This window comes from Drosophila hydei, unplaced genomic scaffold (assembly GCF_003285905.1).
Source record: "Drosophila hydei strain 15085-1641.00,03,60 unplaced genomic scaffold, DhydRS2 tig00000283-arrow-arrow-pilon, whole genome shotgun sequence".
Classification (NCBI taxonomy): domain Eukaryota; kingdom Metazoa; phylum Arthropoda; class Insecta; order Diptera; family Drosophilidae; genus Drosophila; species Drosophila hydei.
This window is the reverse complement of record NW_022045702.1, coordinates 857941-878676: the sequence shown is the minus strand read 5'-3', so window position 1 is coordinate 878676 and position 20736 is coordinate 857941. Positions and strand designations below refer to the sequence as shown.

The following is a 20736-nucleotide window of genomic DNA, read 5'->3' as shown; positions in this document are numbered from 1 at the left end:
ATATATATATATATATATATATATATATATATATATATATATATATATAGAATGATGTATACGTGACATATATCAAATATATATATATATATATATATATATATAATTATATATATATATAATTTCAAACCATTGGCTTAGGCATTGCATCGTATATTTTGCTATGTGAGCTTTTGTCTGGTTACATGTTTTGGTTAATCAAATGGGCGGCAACGTCTGTGACAATGAAGTACCATAAATCAGCGACAAATGGACTTTCAATAAAAGTTAACTTAAGGGTCGAAGTCATATGACTAGAAGCTGTGCACTAGAAGAATGCTATTATCATCAAAGACTGGATGCTTGGAAGTGCGGATACAAGCACTTGAGGCAGCAGATGTCTTAAGAGACTTTTAAGTAGATGCACGAAAGAGCATAAAATTGGAAGATATTAATGAAATAATATAATGCCAATATAGCGTATATAGAATATAGAATTTTTAACAAAATAAGAATTTAGTTGAGTCAGTCACTTTCTTTTATATGTATATACATTTTACATTTTTTTACCAATAGAAAGTATCGCTTGTTTATATCTCTAAACAAGCCAATAAAATTGAAGCAGTTTATGTGTAAGGATCGTTTCTCGAAGCGTATTCTTTAGATGCTAAGAGCAAAGTAAGGTAGTTAACATTATTTGATAAGGCTCGGAAAACGTTGTCAATGCCTCCATGTTAACAAAAACAAAAGTAAAACAAATTCGAGAAATACCTATATTACTTGTTAGGCAACTTTTCAGACCTATCTCGAAGAGGCACTTAAGAAGATGCGCTCTGCCTGGTCTGACAATCTTCAAGTAAACTTGAAACTTTCAAACTATCTTTGGGCACCAGCTAGAGTCCTGAAATGCTTCTCAATTCTGAACTGTGTGAAATTTCTGCAGAGTTCTAATATTTATTGGACAAATACAATTAAGTTATCAAAACTGACATCAAACTTCCCACAGAAACCAAAAGTGAAAATTGTAATGAAAACAAATTAGGAAAACACGAAACGCAAAGAGACAATAAATGAAAAGGGCAAAGCATATTGTTGGTGTACCTTTTTCGTTTTTTCTTTTTTGGTTGTCTATGCAAACAATGGGCGCTATAATTGCGCAATTGAAACTGGCTGGGAAAGGCGGTGGGTGTGGTGTGAGGGGTGGTTGAGCGGTGACTGGTGACTGGTGCGTGGTGCGTGGTGCGTGGTACGCGACTCCGATTACCGTCGCTTAACTGCAGCGTTTGACTTGAAGTTGAATTGTTCACCTTTTTCATTTTTTTTTTGAAAACTAACATATTCACACGCCAAATGCGAAGAGAAGGGACTCAAGGGCCAGTTGACAAGCGACAGCAAACAAACAATTAACAGACAAACTACACCGAGGCGAGTTAGCGAGAGAGCGAGGGTGGGTGGGGTGTAAAGGCTACAAGGGGTTGAGCTGAGGTTGAGGTTCACGTTCACGTTCACGTTCACGTTCACGTGGCATTGCAGTCATAAATAACAACGCGGTTTGACTCGTGCGACTGTCAATTGGCCCGATTGACTTTTGGGCCATTATTTAGCTCTCACGCTAGCCAGCCCAGTCCCAGTAGCAGTCCCTCAGTCTGGCTGTTAGCTTGAGAAAAGCGAGCACAAAATAAAAAGTGCAACACAATAAATTGCTAAAGTCGTAGCTCATAAATTCAATTGACAACTAAATTGCAGTCCGCTTTTGGCCAACCGGAGACGCTTCGACACGGCCACCTCCGGCTCTGGCTGCGCTCCGTTTCCGGCGGTAGGTGCAAACGACAACGTTGCCAGAGTGCGAGCCAGAGTCGTCGTCGTCCTCATCGTCGTCGTCGTCGTCGCTTCTAAACTTTGCAAGTGCGCGTGATTTTTGATATTTCATGTCGGAAGCGGGTCATTTTCAGCGGCATAAATCACAATGGGCCCGCAGCGGAAACGACCTGTTGCCGTACTCTGCAGCTCGCTCCCCGTCTCCCTCTCTCTCACTGCACTTCTCTCCCTATCTGCTCCTACCTGCGTTGCCCTGACAGTTTTTATAGTTTCCACACATTTTCTACACACAAGGTATAATAGTTTGGTGCGTGAGACGAAGGCAGCTCTATAGCTCTATATATATATATATTCCTGATCATAAAGATAAGCTTAGCGTTTCTAAATTGAGCTGTTTTGCGGTAGCTTGAATATCATCTTTCTATGCCTTAAGAAGAGCATAATAATGATACTAAAACTACTAATGCTAATGATGAATTTAATGATGATGATGATAGTTGTTAATGATATTAATTGTAATAGCTACGGTAATAATAATGATGATAATGATAATTATATCAATAATGTTCAAAATAATAACAATGATAATGTTAATCACTAAGCTAATGATCATTAGGATAATAATAAAGGCAACGCTCATGAGGCTAATACTAATAACAACAAATTCGCTAATCTCAATGTCCATAAGCTCTAAGGTAAAGGTATTTCCTAGTCAAGCATTGCCTTCTACATGGCTTTTAATTGATTTTTAAGTTTTTCGTGTAGCCGTTGCTTAGGCAAATTGTTATTATCACGGGGCAGAGTCAACTGCACAGCTAAATTAGCAACATTTTCCAGCTTGTTGCCGTCATCGACAACTACAACAACCAGGGCGGAGAGAGAGAGAGTGAGAGAGGAGCGGGTGGCTATAACAATAACAACAATGAATTGATTTATGAGCAACTCGTGCACAAATCTCAGGGGGTTGCCATAATGACTATGCTGGGAGTTAAGTGAACCGCGAAAAGGGCCATGAATAAAAATATTTGGACATCAATAGAAGCGCGCACACAGACACATACACACACACATGTGTATGGCCAGCAACACATAGCATGGGAAAAAGTTTTTCAAGCGCTTGAACTTTTGTAAACCAGGCCAAGTCATGCTCAAAAAAAAAATATATATTTAAAAATAGGAGGGGCTGTCTAGCAGCGAGTGTGTAACTGTGAGAAGCCCTTGCCAAGCTTTAGGCATTATAATTTATGTCTATCCACGCAAAGTCCAGACTATTAGCATCCAATCTTAAGAAAACTGTTCGCATAGGCAAAACTTAAATATATTTTGCATATATTTACATATATGACGCACTAGAGTCTGCATGCCAAATTTTATATATTTTGTTTAAGTATTGTGCAAGACTGTAAATCGATTTTAGTGTTATCGATCAAATATGTAAAACTAATGCTGCTTTAAATTATTGCAAATATTGTAGAAACGTGTAAGTTTTCAAGTCTTTAGCTACTGATATTTTAGAGACAGACAGACGGACTGGATTATACGAGGGTAGTTTGCATATTTAAAGAACTTAATATGGTAGAGATTGGAAGCAATAAGTAGATGAACTTTGGAGTTAATTATATTTCCATCTTCTTAAGATATATGCCTGAATTACTGAAGTTTACCTACTTATTTTTTCGATTTATTATTTTTTATTATTTTATAGAATAGAATAAATGATCGTTTATTTGAAACCAACTTGATCCTGCTATTGGGCGGGCTACATTAACAATTTCAATTCTCTAGCTCATAAGGACAGACAGACAGACGGATGAATGGATGGGCAGACTAACGGATGGACGTACAAGCAGAAGGACTGTAGGACGGACAGAAGGACAGTCAACTCAGTTCGTCGCCCTGCATCAAAATATATATAATTTATAATTTCTGCCAAGCCTCTGCTGCCTTTTAAACACATATTAACAGAAAGGTATTTTCAATGGTTAAAATAAATAATATAATTAAATTTTCTACTTTATTATTAATAATAAATTTCTTTAAAATATATAAATATATTTTTTTATATTTTTGCACTACCATCGCCACAGCCCGTTGATCATTAATATTAATCAAGATATATGCTTTCTGTTGTCAGAGCCGCTTCCTACTGCCTGTTACATACATTGACACAAAACCTTTACGGCCAGGCCCTCCTTATCCTCCTTATCCTTATTTATTTATTTTTTTGTAACATTTAAAAAATATGAAGCGCATAAATTGAAGGCGCAGCGCGTTAGCGCGCGAAGCTGTCAAAAGGGACGCGCGGCAGAAGCAGGAGCAGGCAGAGAGCTCGCTGGCGCTACTGCTGCCAGTGTTGCCAACTGTCGCACAGTTGGCACTGGCGAACATTTTCAATTTATTTTCACAGCCTGAAACAATTACGAAAGCAAACGCAAAAAAAAAGAGAGATGAGAATTACAAACTGTGCGCAAATGAAATCAGAAATTAAATTTCAAGTGAGCAAAACATACGGCGCCAGGGGGTTGGGGAAGACAGGGGTAGGGGTTGGGGTGGCTGTTGGTGTTCCACAATGTGACAACGTGTCGCAGATTTGTGGGCGTTCTCCCTATGTGTGTGGGTGTGGCAACACCCGCTGAGTGCTAAGAGGGTTGGGGGTCTAATGTTCACAGATTATGAGATTACGTTGGAAAATTTGATGAGAGATGCGCGATAAGCGAATGTCAAAGCGCTCGAAAACTTGAAATTATTTCATTAAATGGAATTCAAAAATAAATATCTTATTATATGTTTGTAAAGTAAGGTATGAAGAGTGCATAGTAAGCATATGGATAAATTAAAAATTATTTTAAAAATAATTAAGCAAAATTAACTAAATATATGATATTAGCGAGTGATATATGATCGAGACTAGATTCGGTTAAGAACTGCGAATGAAGTTGGTAGACACTAGAAATAAATTCAGGTAATCACGCTGTCATAGAAGGATTTTCGACTATTCTCGCTTTCTTTCTCCATTTCTCTTTATTTATCTATTTCTCTCTCTCCTCATGTTGCTCTCTCTGCTTCTCTGTCTCTCTCCACTTCTTTCTCTCTCCTACTCTATACTTTTAACACCTTTGCCATTCGCCCATTCATTGTTTCTCTCCCTCCCCCTATCTCCGCTCTTTCAGTCCCATAAACATTTAAAATAATTAAGCACTAATCACAGGCACTACAAATAATCACATCTTATTTATTTTATCTAAGCCAAAGCGAAGTGCGCCGCCTCTCAAGTGCCAATGCCAAATCAGTATATCTCACACTTTCGATTGAGCTACCAGCTACCCTTCCACGATTTAGACTACCCTTCACCCCAGCCGTTTTTAGCTACGCTGTCAACGACGCGTGCGCCCTAATGCGCTTCACATAACATTTTGATCATTTTATGATCTGTCGATTAGCCTCATTGTTGTTGAGTTCATCCCCCTCTCCTCCCTCTCGCCAGGCAGTCATCCAGCTATCTATTTATGCCATGGGGTTGCCTCCCTTCACTGGCTGCCGTGTGACTGTGTGTTGTTGGCAACACGCTTAATAGGATTAGCGCTGAAGAGCACTTAAGAGTCAAATTATCAACGGCTGGCAACGCTGTCGCTGCCCAAATTGTTTTGACTGTTGCGTTTTGTATGTTTACAGTGGCCATGTACTATGACGATTGTTTGCCCAACTTTCCCACAAGGCTGCCAAGCGGCACTCGGGATTACTGCAGTTTGCAGGCATCAAAGTCAAGTGGTGCTTGCAATTGAGACATTAAGGTAAGCCTCATCGCTTCGTATAGTTCACATGAGTCAGTAGTTGACATTTAGTTCATTAAAGGTTGGAAGTTGTTAGACCAGATGACCCTTATAGACAGTACTTTAGAGCTAAGGCAAATACATGTTAAGCATGAAGTATGCGCAAATATATATTAATAATTTAGTTAACATGCACAAACTATGTGGCAACGCCATTGATATATTTTTCTTTTCAATCTTTAACAGCTTCTTGCACTTGAGTGCTAAGCTCAGTCTACTCACTGAAAACTTGATAAAGTTGCTTGATAAACCTATAAAAAATCATACTTTGGATAATATGGCAACGCCATTACGCTGTCAAGACAAGAGTCTAAAGTCTCACTTGGAACCTTGTTATGGTATAACTACATTTCTTTCTACAAAAAATGTTATATTGTTAACAAAATTGCTGTGATCAAACAAGGTGGCAACCCTACGCGCCTTACATATGCTGGCTGAATAGTTAATTGCTGCATACATAGCTAAACCTCAAGTAATATGGTAACAACTGACAATTTGACAAGCTGAGTTGGTCGCTTGACAAGTTGTTGAACATGATTCAAACTCAATTTCAATTTCAATTTTTATAATTTGATATTCAATCCTAAGTTGTTCAGCTCAAATAATTATTTGATACATTAACTATTAAATAATCATTCATTCATCATCAATCATGCAACCTATGCAAGTTAAAGCACTCGTTAAATTTGACAGCAATAGAATATTTAGCGACCTACTAGGCAGTTAGGCAGCGCCATCTATTGTCGCGTAGCTGCCAACTGCGCTTGCATTTTGTCACTGGTTCTTGTCTCAGCTAGAAAGCTGTCAAAGCTCACATTTTTGACAGGCGACAATCGACATTTAGAAGGACCTTTAACATAGTCTTAGGCTAAGATATATATTCATGTGACTGATACTTACAGAGTGAATTGCTGGCATTGTTGTTGTTGGCATTGCTGCCGCTGCTGCTGCTGCTTTTGCCATGGCTGGACGCAGAGGCTGCTGCGCTGGAGGACGAGGCGGCGACAGCATGCGAGGACGTTGTAGCGCAATCTAGCGAGGATTTCTCTGTGCGAAGAAAAAAGTATAACAAACAAAACAAATTTTAATTGCAATGCAGCACAAATTTGCACACGCTTTGCCATTCGACGTGGCGAGGGAGAGCTACAGCTAGAAATGGGCCAAGTCATAAATCTCAGCATAGATAACTGCCCGTTTATTTATTACCCAAATTATGGTTGGTTGAGAGTCGGCGAGTGCTTTGCCCCGACCAACCAACGAGTCGACCAGCCAACCAGCCGACCATGACGTGGCTGACACGCAACGCCGCTCAGACGGCGGCAGCGCAGCAGCAACAGCCACCCTTCCTTTTAGCCGGACAGAGCCTGTGAACCGCAAACGATATAATCGCGAGGGTTGTCACTTCTCAGAGCTGACATCAACCAGCAGCAGCAACAACAGTAGCAGCCGTAGCCGTGTTTAATTGCCGTAAATCTTTGTTTGATGTAAACAACAATAAGCGTAGGTCGTGCAATTCGCAACGCTTTCCAATTGAAATGTCAATGCGAATCCTGATAACCATATCTGATAATAGCCGAGACTAAAATTTACTTGTGTACGATGCCTGTGAGAACATGACTGTGCCATAATTGAGCCTCGAGGGATAAACGCCCAGAGTACTTAATATTTAAATAAGAAACAATTTGTAGAAAGATATAAATGTATAATACTAAGTAGGTCTTGTCTCTTAAATTTTATAAAAATATTATAAATGTAGTCCTTGTCACTAGAGCTCCAACTGTTACTGCAGGCCTCCTCTTATGTTTGAGCCATATATCTATGCCTACTGTGAGCAGGGTTAAACTGGGGCTCTTAAGCTAGAATCGTAGGAATATTGTAATTTAATTGCCTTCTGTTGGCTGCACCTTACTTTCTCTCATTTTAAATTTAAAAAATATATTAACTCCTAAATGAGTCCATATTTAATGCCTAACTCAATTTCTGAGTTACTCTTGAATATTTATAAAGCTATCCAAGTCCTTAAAACATTTTCTTCAAACTGGCATTTCTCGTTCAAAGCTGAACAGTTTCATAGATGAGCTCAAGTCTTTGGCATAAAGTTGACTCTATATATACAATGATGATCTTATGCTATTATGCATGATGGGGAAGTGTAATTATCTTTTATATGCTTTGTAAGCCAAACGATTCTCGAGCAAAAAATAATGAGTTACGCATGACAAAGTTCTTTTATGCGACAGCAGCAGAGCAGAAGGCAGCAAGTTGACAGCACAGCAAAGCTCATAAAGAGAGATAGACAAAGAGAGGCAGAAAGAGAAGCCCAGAGAGAGAGGGCGTAAAAGAGGTATGCCTGCTCCAAGAGACAGCTCAAAAGGATTCACTGCAAATATTTGCTTGAGGCTGGGTGTTCGAGTTGACGACTGCAAACGGCCATTTTGGTTCACCCTAAAAACCAGTCAGAAAAGAACGCCTCGCCAGCTTGTCATATTGGATTCCGGCTTACACAGCTAAGGCGATTAAAAAGTCACAAGAAATACGAGAGTAGGAAAGGAAATTTCTTATATAGAATTTCTTCAATACAAAATGCTGAAGCAGAACAACAGAGTCGGAGGCGGCATAACAAATTCTAGCCAGGCACGCGATGATATTATTGTGGACAGTGCATTTTTGATGTTTCCATTCGGCTGCGCCAACTCCCCTCTCTGGCCACATTATAAGCCACATCCGTTGCGCCGGCTTAAATTGATAAACAGTTTGGGCTGGAGTCAACTACACGAAGACCTTGACGTTTATATGGATAATTCAATTTGGCTTTTTATGCCAATTTTTTCTTCTCCTGTTTTGGCTAAAACAAAAATGGCTCTCAACCGCCTTTTCGGCATTGCTGTGTGTGTGTGTGGGTGGTTTTTATGTTCGGACAGTGGTCAACATATGTTGCCCGAATGTGTTTAAATAAATACGCGAAAATTGTTCACTTTTGTAAGAGAAACAATTTTTTTTTTTCGGCTGTTGGCTTTGTTGGCGGAAGCGCAGGATTTGTTTTTCCGCCATTTCGCTGACATTTGTGTTAGACCATGGCGAGAAGGTCAGTGGGTTGCCAGTGGGCGAACGCCGTCACACAAGCTGCCCACATGTTATTTACTTTGCCGCTATCATATGCTGAAAACAATTTGGATTATGTTTATTATCCGACAACGTATGGTATGGGAAATCTATGAAGCAGAAGAGCTTAACTAAATGAAAGACTTTATTGAGCTGAAAACAGTCTAGGGAACTATGTAAGATTTTAGATTTGTTTATCAAATAAAGTCTTCTGATTAGCCTATAGCAGCAAGCGAACAGCAGACTTAATGCTACATAGTAAAAGCATTTCTTTCATTCATGCTTCTTACTATATTTGGCTCATGTTTATTATAAAACTTTTAGAGCTTTAAGATAATACTCAAATTTATATAGTTTTAGAATATATTGTGCATTATATATTATACCAAAACTTCAAGTTTATAGCTGTATATAGTATAGAAAGCTAACAGCATTTCCACTGACTTAAATATTATATGAAAAATTGTAACTTTTTTTTTTGCTTTTTATATCCTAAAACTCATAAATGAAATGGGAATTTGTATGAAACAAACAGACGAAGGCATAGCAGACTAAATAAAATATACATTTGCTTGATGAAGACGACGAGCTATGTCGATCTGGCCGTGTAACCGTCTGTGCGTCCTTATGAAAGCAATGATCGGCTGAGCCACAGAAGCTAGAGAAATAAGCGCCACTCGACTTATGTGTGCGAGTGTGTGTGGGGTTGTATCCGTGTCTATATATGTGTGTAAGTATGTGTATTTATATAGCTGTGCTTGAGTGCCTGTGCTTATGCATGCTTGAAGATGATCAGGATATCTCCTAGTCGAACACTCCCAGCAAAAGCACTTTTATTTGATTTTAGCTATTTTAAATTGTCAAGAAAATATTATTCTATACATCTTAGGGAACAGATACCTTAGTAAAAGATCATTGTTTCTAGTTATTCAAATACCTTGAAGGTGAATAAGTTTCTCGATTCACAATATAATACTACAAAATAGTCTATAACCAATAAATCTTCAATGATTATCAATCATATTATCATATATATCAATTTAGCTAGGAATATTAGCTCAACTAAATATTAGACGCACAACTGCATGAAGCAGCTAAGATCTTAGAACTTCCAAAGTCCAAAGGCTGCGCTCAACTCACTTAAATCGATTTGACTTTTATACATACATAAATAGCTACAACAAAACCTTTTCCTTGTCGATGTAGACAGACAGTATTAATATAATAATCTATGCTGATTTAAAATACCTATAGAAGATCTTAAGAGGAAGAGGAAGAGTCTTAAGTATATATTTAAAGTATGCTTCCAGCAGCTCCTACCTGTTCGCACTTTGTGCTCCACATGCGAGGTGGTCGACGCTGACAGCGAAGGCGGCAATGAGGGCGAGCTGGCAACCACATCCAAGCTGGCGGCTGGCAGCTGGCCAGCGCTGGACGTGATGACTCCATGCTGTGTGCCCGCCGGTGAGCAGCCCGAGGGAGGCTGCAGCGTATCGAGGCGATGTCGCTGCACGCTGCTGCCGAGTACGCCGACGCCGACGCTGCTACTGCTGCTAACACTATTATAATTAAGCACGCCCACGCCCACACCAACGCCCACTCCAGCGCCCGCATTGTGCGAGAGACCCAAACAATTGCCAGCTCCACTGCCATTCTGCATGGCAGGCAGTGTGTCCAGCGTATCGCTCAGCCGCTGGCTGGAGTAGATGTCACTGTGAAAGGGAAGCATTAAGATCATACAGAGTTCTATGCTGCCCAGCTGGCGGCTCACCTGAAGGCGCTGCTGGCACCAAAGAAGCTGCTGCGATCCTGCAGCGCCGCCTTGGCCTTCTCCACGCTCTGTTTCAGCTGCTCGAACGTTGACTGATGGAAGCGATATGAGGTCCAGTCCGGTGAGCACTGACCCAGTGTCAGGCAGTCCTCCGTCTTCACCTGGGCTAGCGTCGGCGGCGACACGCGCTTCAAGTCCAGCGCCGTTTGATACGAACACGAATTCTCGTACATGGCGCGGCCTTCCGAAGCGTCAACGGCTACTTGTTGGTGAACCAAAGGATTCCACTTGACTCTAAAATATAGAAAATGTGATCAGACTTGGGACTTATATATAACAATATATATATCATAATATAGGTTAGAAATTCGTATATTTTTTTAGAAGTCAAATAAGTTTTGCATTAAGTTTTAATGTGAAGAGATGAAAAGAGGGAACAGGAGCTGAGAAGCAGCTGTTGAAGAAAGGCTTCGAGAAAGAGGAACGGATATGTGGCGGCAACGCTAGGTAGAGAGGCGCCAGCCTGATGAGACAGGAAACAGCAGGTATTGGAAGGCAGTTGAAGAGAGGCTTGGAATGAGAGGAACAGGAGGCAACTGTTGATAGAGAGACGCAGCTTGAAGAGAGGGGAATAGGAGGTATTGGAAGGCAGTTGAAGAGAGGCTAGGAGATCTGTAAGTAGCTCGGTAGTAGTAGTGAGTTGATGAAAGAGCGCGGCGAAGTGGAGATGAGGGAAGCCTGTTGAAGAGAGCGAAATAGGTGCTGTGAGGAAGCTGCTACTCAAGGTGATGTCTCAACGACTAGTCAAGATTTTTAAGCTTAGATTAGAGTGGAACTTTCAATATCATTATTATATAAAATGTTTTAAATTTCTTTAGCTTAAATTAGCTTAGCTTAAAACTAATCTGTGATTTTTTTAAATCTAGATTTTTGGTGAAAATTCTTTAAGAATTTTTTGCATCGAGATTTTTATTTAAAAACGTATTTAATATTTTTTCATATATAAATTTCCATTAAAAACATTTTTGCTTATTTTTAGTCCATATTTTTTCACTTCAACATTTCTTTAAAATTTTTATATTTAGATTTTCAATACAAATAAAATTGGAGAGAATCTCACTTAAAAGTACCCACAATAAAATTGTTCCAGTGTATTTGTATATATATAGCTATATACATATATATATATATGCATCTATTCATGACTGATAATAAGCACATAAATCAGAGTTGGAGCAGCCCGCAATTAATGACTGCAATTTGAAATATTTCAAAATGCAGCTTAGAGCTGTTACACTAGCCAACATAATTAGCAGCGCTGGGTGTATAGTCTAAGATATGCGCACAACAGGCATAATTATCTGTGTTGGGCATTATTTATGAAGCGGCACTGGACGACGCTGCGTATGAGCGTTATGCGTGGGCGGGCGTCCATTTGAGCGTATATTTTCTAATGGCTAGCTATTGTATTATAGAGAATGTATATTGGCGTGTGTGTGTGTTGGCGTGTGCGGCAGTTGTTGTTGTGCTGCATGCCATGCAAATTTTTGCACTCTGCCTTCATCGGAAGTTGCTGAATTTTGATTTATGCCAACGAAATTTATGCTACAGCAACGGCAACACCAGCAGCAGCAGCAAGGGCTTCCATTTCATTTTGCAACGCACTTTCAGGCAGCTTTAAGGCAACAAGAAGAAGAGCTGGGCACATTTTCGCTTATCAGCTGCAGAGAAAATCATCAGGCAGCAGACATTATAAACGGCCCGCACACGCCTTGTTTATTATTTATCATTGTGTTTGCCGTTCGGCAAGCAAATTGCGCGTTTGCCAATAGAGCTGCAAGGACACGGCGAAGGACAAGCATTTGCTGCCATTTTGAAGTTATCACACAGCAGCGAGAGCGAACGAACGAGCGAACGCATGCCGGAAATACACGCAGGATGCCGGGGAAGCGGCGCTGATGATGGTTAGCTCAGAAGCTGAGCAAGGCGGCCGGCCATGGGGTACGACGCGTGGCTGCATAAAAAGTATAAAAAGACACACGCACACTCATACACACTCACACACACTTTGCATACATAGCTAGAAATCTGGCTAATGACATAATGCTCGTGTAGCAGCTTTTAATTAACAGGATGAGGACACACGCGCCGTGGCTGTGGCACTTTAATGGCTTGTAAGATTCTACCTATCAGCTACATTTAATGGCATTTCAGCTGGGTGGCTGTAGGATGGCCAAAGGGGCGTGGCCACTTAACACTTGGTTATACTGAGGATTCGTTAAGTGCGACAGCAGCCGACGGCGAAGGCAGCTGACAATGCATAGAGTTGAAGGTTGTAGAGCAGCGAAGCTAAGAGAGGCGAAGAGCTGAAGTCTATTTGGTCTATTTAAAAACTAAGCTAACAAATTTAATTACTCTAAAGTATTTTTATTAAAAATTAATCTTAAAAGATTATTAAAATAATGTATAAATAATATAAATAAATATAAAAATAAATTAAATTAAATAAAATGAAAAACTCATATAATATAAATAAAAATATACAAAACTAAGTCCTACTAAATATTGAAAAAAAAAAAAAAAATATATATATATATATATATATATATATATATATATATATATATATATATATATATATAATTAAAAATAAAAATGCAATAATAAATGCATTTTTTTCTTTGTTATTTTTTGAAGAATTCTCTTAAGTAATTTACATTTTTATCTGATTATGCAATATTGTTTATATGTATATATTAATATTTTTTAAACTCGTTTCATTATTTCACCCGTGTGGTTGGCGGGCATTAGAATACCTCCACAGCTTGTCTCAGCTTGTCGTAAGAGGCGACTAATGAAGACAGAGGACAGATATTTACCTGTCTGAAGCACTCATTTCTTCTATGTCTCATAGCTTTGAGTATTATGATAACCCGTTTTAGTATCCTTTGTTTGTTGTCTAACAATTGCATGTTTTGCACAGGCCTACATTAATTAGTAATCATAAATCCGACTAAAGTATTTGACATGACGCTGACATGATCTTTAATATAAGCGCCCAAATCATATCTGTTTTTCCAGATATTGTAAAACATAAAATATAAAAATAGAGTGAGTTGCTCTGTAAGTACAATTCCAACTCTAGAAAACTCTTTTTAGACTTTTAAAACATCTTTATTTGTCAACGAACTAGCGGCTGTTGAAGCAGTTGGAATGATAGAGGGAGGGAGAAGAGGGAAGAGGAAAGAGCATCCATAGGAAAGCTGTCCAGTAAATATATATAATTATTTATCTTAGCTAATAAAAGCAATTTGAAAAACTTGATTTCATTTGGTTTATTATGTAAAAATATAAAATAAAACAAATAAATAAATAATATCAACAGTAATAAATATATAGAAGGTTCATAACTTGGCTCAAGCTTCAACCTTAACTTGGTTGAAAAACAATTTATATGAGCCTAAAATTATAATGAAAATAGTAATAATAATTAATATATTAATAGCAAGGAATAGTATATTAAACGCAATAATTAAATATGAATGGAATATCAAACAAATAATTTATTTAAAAATTTTCTGATCATTCCCTCAGCAAACTCTAGAAAACTCACCTCAGGATTATGCTTTTTTTGTAAGTTTAAGTTTATCCAAAAATTGTCAAATTTGAAATTAATTTATTATTTATTAATTAACGGCTTTGGGTCAAATTGTTTTATTTGAATTGCAATTCATTCAGTTTATGTTTCAATGAAATTTCTTTTAATTTGCTCAAACTTCACTTCACTTCACTTCACTTGGTTCACTTCACGTCAGTTGGCGGCATTTTGTTTCGTGTGTTTTTTATTGCCGTTTACCGTTACATTTGGCAAAGCGGAAACGAAATTATTGTCCAAAATGGCGACGGATGTGCGGCAAGCGATCGAGTTGCGGACTGATGCAGCAGGAGAAGGAGGCGACGGAGCAGGAGAAGAAGGAGCAGGGGCTGTAGTAGGAGCCGAAGGTGGGGGCCACTAGAAATAGGGACTACGCAAATAGTGTGTTTAGTTTGTTGCAGTTGCTGTTGCTATTGTTCACTGTTGTTGTTGTAGCGGATATGCAAGGAAATTTGTCAGTGCGAAAGGGACGTAAGGCCGTCGGTGACCGTCGCAACGCGTCCCTTAAACATCGTCGTAAGGACACTTTCGAGGGCAGAGCGCGCGCTTGGCCAACAAAATCAAAAGTAAAATTTCAATAATTTCCGCACAACAAAATTTCGCACACACACACACGCGCGCGGTAGGAGAGAGCGAGGAGTGTGTGCCACGCCCACTGCAAGCAACAAGCAAATTGTTGTTATTTTTTTTGTATTTTGTATTTGCTCTGTTTTTATTTGTGGCTGGTTTTTTATTTCGTCCTTTTGGTCAGAGACTATTTGGACAGGCCTTGCAATGTGTGGCCGACGAATCCTTAACCGCAAAAGTACCGTTATTATCCTTGGTGCTCCGCGACGTGTTCGTAACGGTAACGCGCACTCCAACTTAATGTGTATGTCCCGCTCGTCCAATACATAAAGCTGGCCAACAGACACAGCGACAGACAGGCAGTCAGGCAGGCAAGCGAGCAGTCAGAGGCACAGACTGGGCCACACAAATCATCTCGCTCTCAAGATGGCGACACACTCCTCCCACAATCACAAGGGACCATCGGAAAAGGATGCCCAAGCAGCAGCAGCAGCCCGCAGCCTTTGCGGTGGTTGATGCGCCTGCGCGCTCCATATCTGTGTATATAGCTATCTGTGCTGCTGTTGCTGAGTGGGCGGAGCCACAGCTTCGGCTGTCGTTTCTAAGCACTTGGCCAGCGCTGTTTGCGGCGGCATCATTAGTCCAAGCAAAGACCCCATTTCAAGCGGAAGTGCGTATGAGCAATATTTTAACAATGGCGTTTAAAACAGTTAAAGAGCCAGCACTAACACACACACAAGCATACAAACACACATACACACATTGCAACAGCTGGGCTTATCTGTGTGCGGGCCATTAGGCGCTTTGCTTGGGGCCGGGCTTCGCATCATTTGCGGCTTCATTTGAAATGCAATGCTGCCTGCCTTAAAGGCTCCACGGACTCCCCTCTACGGGGGGTGACTCGAAAGACGCCGCAGATAAGCGCACACATAATAACATTTTAATTTTGCCAAAAATGTCTGCTTGAAAAAAAATATAATTAGTGTGTGAGTCGTAAATATATAAAAATAAACGAGGGACTTATGAAAAGTAGCCAACGTTATATATAAAATATATTTAATAAATTTCTATTATTATTATTATTATTAAAGTAAACCATAGGCAACTCATTGTACTATTCAAATTTGTAACAGTTCACTTGTTAGCTCAGCTATTAAACAATTCATTCCCAAGGGAACTGATTCGTATATAAATGCCGTTCACGATTCCATGCAATAATCGATATACAATGCGATTTACACCCAATTCAAAATTATGATTCCGGAACCGATTCAAAGCCGTCAAGCTTTTTTGCCTTAGAGCAACTAATTCTGTTCAGGATGCACTTCACCACGCAGGCAATAATCGATAGCCTGTTCGAAATCGAAAACTGTAAATTGCGGAACCGGTTCAATGGCGTCACATATTGTGACGCAGTAGCCGACACTAACTTTAAAATAAAATCAATTAAGCGTTAGTCAACACATTTCATAACAAAGAGATAAGATAACTTAACCGGATTCAAATATTTCAATCTTCTTTTTCAATAGACAGTAGCAAGACGTTCAGGCAGATCAAGTTTAGATTCCTCATTTTCTTGCGAAAAATAAAAAAAAAACATGTTTGCTTGTGATTTTTTTTTCATTATTTTTATTACTAACATTTTTTATGACGCACTTGACGCACTTTATTGAAATTAATTTGTCCACTAAAATAAGAGCGAATAGGATGTTGTATTATGAAATATTTTGTAACTTTAACCTTCTAACAATATTTATATTCTTGACAATATTTAATATCAATTCAAATTTCGTTTATCAATTAAAAAGCGATTGAGTTAAATCACCGCCACTGATCGAAACTAGTTCTGATCGTATATATGTCGCACATATGTAAATATACTGGTCAAAATCTGGTTAGTATAAATAGATGACATTCTACCAAATCACAGCCGCATAGTCCGATTAGAGCTCATTGCGACAACATCTGTGAAGGAATATTTTATATATATATATTAATACGGATATATAATATACAAATTTAAAGGTTTTTTGCAATGAAGTTGCTCAACATTTATTTATTTACGCTGTGTTTTTTAATGGGATTTATTTCCTGGATTAACGCGACGCCGTATAATTATTATCAAACTGCAAATGTGGGCAGATTTGGAGGCAGCATCTTTGGGTGAGCTAAAAGAACTTCTAAATTGTTATACAAGTACCTTTGAATCAACTGTTATATTTGATTTGCTTACAGCGAAGGCGTACTACGGCCTGGCAGTGATACAGGAGAAGGCATTTTTTCGGAGCTAGATGCGCCCAGCTATAGTCCACCCTCCAATCAATATAATGCATACCGTTATCAGTAGATCATCTTAGATCATTCAGATTTGCAATCCGCGTTGTGATTCGGTTCATGAACCTTGTTTGCTGCGCGTCACATTATAACATTAATATGTTGACATGACATTTCATCAAGGACTGTTAACTATAACATTTATTATTTAAGCATTAATTAATATGCAAAGCTTGCAGGAGCTCGTGTGCACTTAGCATGGGCATCAACCCACATTGTATAATAGAAGCTTTACGATATACATTAATTTACAAATTAAAACACATAAATTGTATAAAGCATGAAAAAAGTTGTTGTTCTTGGGCTCAAAGTCTGTTAACAATCAAATTACTAATTGTAACATGAATGAAAGTTCAGACTCATATTTTTAAATGCTGTTAGTAAATGAAGTACCTTAGCATATACTTAGCATAGACAGCAACCCAAAGTGCATATAAGAAGCTTTACGAAATGTCTAATACATTTATAAACTTGAAATTTTATTTTTAAAAAATTTTCATTTTCTTTTTTATTAAAAAAACTCACACATTTGCATTTATCACATAAGTTGTATATATGATAAATAGTTGTTGTAGTAGTTAGTAGTCTGTTCAGCTTTGCACTTGTTCTGTTTGCCAACAATAAAATAAATACATATAAAATTGATAATGAATGTTGCAATGGAAGGAAGTGTGCGTGCGTGTGTGTGTATGTGTGCGTGTGGTGTACGTATAAAACATAGAGGAAAGTATAAAAGTTTTCTTTACAGTTTTGTGCACAATTAGCATCTATATACGACTCTTTGAGCCCGACCTCACATCAAAAAGTTTGCGAACGAAGAAGACCTGCAAATGAATCATGATTATTAACTATATTTAGAGTAAGCATCTTCACTCTCTCTCGCTCACCTGTATGGAGCAGGTGATTAGTATGACAACAATTTGACTAATTGAGAACGTTTGTATATAGGAATTATTATCGAGCAGCAAAGCATAGTCCCTCGACTCTCGATGTCTGCTATGCGCCTGATAGCCCAACATATCATTAATATTGCGCTCCACAGTGCCAATTGTAGTTGTGAAATTCTGCATATTTAGCTGCAACTCCTCAATTTCCTTTGCGTATTTATCCCAAGCATCGTATTTAACAACCGTTATATAAATGTTAACCAATTTGCCAGCGAAGCGCGAAAACTGATTATCAATGCAAACGGAATAATATCCTCCTGGCGAGACTTGATCTGTATAATCAGCTGTAGCTTGCCATTGGTAGGGCTTTACAATTTCGCCCGCCGGATTGCGTACGGCAAAGCCTGCCATACCATCTCCTCCACGAACCACCTAGAGAGAAAAACACAAATCGAAATAAAGTCTGTCCTAATCCATGAACCACGACTCCTTTTACTTACACTGAAAGAAACATAGAAGGTGGCACCAGCTTGCACATACTGATGATAGCAATCCTCCTTGCCGGCGTCTATGTGCACCTGTTTATTTAGATAGACACAAACACAAGACAATACAAAATTTGTTGTTGTTTACTTCCGTGTTGTTCCATTTATTTGTTTTGTATTTACCTTATAATCCATTGCCACAGCAGGCAAATTTTCATACCATGACTGTGTTGCTTCCTGTGCGCTAGTCAATGCAATTAATTGGCAAGAGGATATAAGTGCAATTGCCAATATTAACAAATTAAGTCTCAACCGCTGCCACGTCAATCCCATTTTTTGATTTTTATAAACAAAAAAGAGTTGCGGAATTGGTTCACCTGAGCGATGGCCAATGAACGAACTAATCACTGCTTAAGCATTCGAGTAGTTCATTTGGCTTACTTTCACTGTTAAGTCGTATTTTAAGTAAAGCAACAGCTGTGCTTATCAAAGTTAATGATCATCAAATAAACTTAAGTTGTTAATATTAAACCTATATACGTACGTATAAAATGTGTTCAATCATGATTTATTTCGTTAATAATAAACATTAATGTTTTACAACTGCTTAGCCAAAGAAGCGTTCCAAAACACCGCTCAGCTGCGTCTTAACATTAATCGACTAGCGTGCGCAACAAGTAGAGCTGTCAAATATCGAAAGTACCTCACGAATATACCTTAATATACCAAGAACAGCGCTCAATGTTGTTTAACATTAATCGATTAGTGTGCGCAACAGCTGAACCTGTGAAATATCGAAAGTACTTAACGAATATATCGATAGAAGGTATAGACGCGGTATTCGAAATTGCAAAATAATGTTTATGAAAAGATAAATAAGATACGAAGTATTGTATTATACATACAAGTAAATGAAATGTATACGTACACTTGAAACGCGTTTGTGGCGAGAATCGTCTAGATAAGGTATTCCATGTAATCATTGTGCATACATGTGTATTTATTTGTGGTTGCAGCCAACGCTACTTAAGTAGCTGCACTTCTACGATTGACTTCATTAACGTAATCAACGTCTGGTCAATATGGTGCACGTGACGGAAGATGTTTTTGCCACAGCAGCAGTAAATCCCTTTACCAAGCAAACGAGTCCCATTCGACGTTTTACGCTCTCCAATGATGAGCAAATGTCAGTGCAGATCTTAACACTGGGCGCTACAATCAGCAGCATTAAAGTGCCCGATGCTCAAGGTCAAGTGGCGGACGTGACGCTCGGCTTTGATGATCTGGCGGGCTATCAAGGCGAGAATAATCCATATATGGGTGCGACCGTTGGACGCGTTTGTAATCGCATAGCCAATGGAAAATTCCAACTGGATGGCAAAACAATTGAGGTTTCCCGTAATAGAGGCACGTTCCAGCTGCATGGCGGATTTATAGGATTCGATAAGGCACATTGGGAAGTGCTAGAGGTACTGCCCAACGGAGTCAGCATGACCCACACCAATCCCGATGGCCATGAAGGCTATCCAGGCGAAGTCCAGGCTACAGTTAGCTTTACTCTAACCGAAGACAATTGCTTGCATGTCAGAATGGATGCGTTGACCAACAAAGTGACGCCTGTGAATCTAACCAATCATTCCTACTTTAATTTAGCTGGCCATAATGCAGGGCAGAAAGGACTTTATGAGCATAACATAGCTATTAATGCCTATGGTATAACGGAAACGGACAGTGATTCCATACCAACAGGCAAAATATTGCCAGTGGATGGCGGCAAATTCGACTTGCGCTTGGCTAGCAATTTGGGCGAACGTCTTGAGCAGTTGCAGCCGGCTCTGGGTTACGATGACAACTTTTGCGTACGATTTGAGCCGCCGCATAGCTTTGCCAATGTAGCTCGGATAATGCATCCTCCAAGCGGTCGCTGGCTGGAAATAGCCAGCAATCAGCCGGGCGTGCAGTTCTATACATCCAACTTTTTGCCAAATACAGCAAAAGGAGAAAGTGCTCTCGCTGGGAAAGGAGGGGCAGCTTATGCTAAGCATGGCGCTTTTTGTCTAGAAACACAAAAGTTTCCTGATTCTGTAAATCATGCAAACTTCCCCTCTAGCATATTACGACCGGAGGAGAAATATCATCACGAAGTAATCTATAAGTTTGGCAGACTACGTTGAACAATAAATAAAAACTATATATGATGTATGTAGAAATATATATATATTTATATTCATTAAGAAATTAACAAGTTCTAAATGTTAAAACAAATCAATTCTTAATGATTTACAATACTCAAATTATATATATTTTT

The 20736-nt window shown here is 38.9% G+C and overlaps 3 protein-coding genes and 1 long non-coding RNA gene across 4 annotated transcripts in view; 2 read left to right on the top strand and 2 right to left on the bottom strand.

Moving 5' to 3' along the window:
• Nucleotides 1–10733, bottom strand: part of LOC111600519 (DNA-binding protein D-ETS-3) — a 31133-nt gene extending 20400 nt beyond the window's left edge. Inside the window, exons 1-4 of the mRNA XM_023316649.2 lie at nucleotides 10501–10733; nucleotides 10050–10441; nucleotides 6528–6674; nucleotides 1759–1770 (exon numbers count right to left, since the gene is read on the bottom strand). Coding sequence (XP_023172417.2) covers nucleotides 1759–1770; nucleotides 6528–6674; nucleotides 10050–10441; nucleotides 10501–10733 — 784 coding nt within the window. The remainder of the gene's footprint in view (nucleotides 1–1758; nucleotides 1771–6527; nucleotides 6675–10049; nucleotides 10442–10500) is intronic.
• Nucleotides 10734–16546: 5813 nt separating this feature from the next.
• On the top strand, nucleotides 16547–17572 carry LOC111600484. Its single transcript, XR_002751489.2, has 3 exons — nucleotides 16547–16616; nucleotides 16748–16885; nucleotides 16958–17572. It is a non-coding gene; the product is annotated as an uncharacterized LOC111600484 (long non-coding RNA).
• Nucleotides 17573–17604: 32 nt separating this feature from the next.
• On the bottom strand, nucleotides 17605–18878 carry LOC111600483 (transmembrane emp24 domain-containing protein B). The gene is made up of 4 exons (XM_023316609.2): nucleotides 18612–18878; nucleotides 18444–18521; nucleotides 17944–18375; nucleotides 17605–17880 (listed from the first exon to the last, which is right to left on the bottom strand). The coding sequence occupies exons 1-4, from the start codon at nucleotides 18759–18761 to the stop codon at nucleotides 17824–17826; spliced, it is 717 nt and encodes a 238-aa protein (XP_023172377.1). The 5' UTR covers nucleotides 18762–18878; the 3' UTR covers nucleotides 17605–17823.
• A 366-nt stretch (nucleotides 18879–19244) lies between these two features.
• On the top strand, nucleotides 19245–20640 carry LOC111600460 (aldose 1-epimerase). Its single transcript, XM_023316561.2, has one exon. It carries the CDS (start codon nucleotides 19511–19513, stop codon nucleotides 20600–20602), a length of 1092 nt encoding a protein of 363 aa, XP_023172329.1. The 5' UTR covers nucleotides 19245–19510; the 3' UTR covers nucleotides 20603–20640.
• Nucleotides 20641–20736: the final 96 nt, after the last annotated feature.

Coding starts and splice junctions, on each gene's coding strand:
- LOC111600460 (XM_023316561.2), top strand. CDS start 19,511: ATGGTGCACGTGACGGAAGATGTTTTTGCCACAGCAGCAGTAAATCCC.
- LOC111600483 (XM_023316609.2), bottom strand. CDS start 18,761: ATGGGATTGACGTGGCAGCGGTTGAGACTTAATTTGTTAATATTGGCA. Junction 18,376..18,443: donor CCTTCTATGTTTCTTTCAGT/GTAAGTAAAAGG, acceptor TTTTCTCTCTAG/GTGGTTCGTGGAGGAGATGG. Junction 17,881..17,943: donor TAATCACCTGCTCCATACAG/GTGAGCGAGAGA, acceptor ATTCATTTGCAG/GTCTTCTTCGTTCGCAAACT.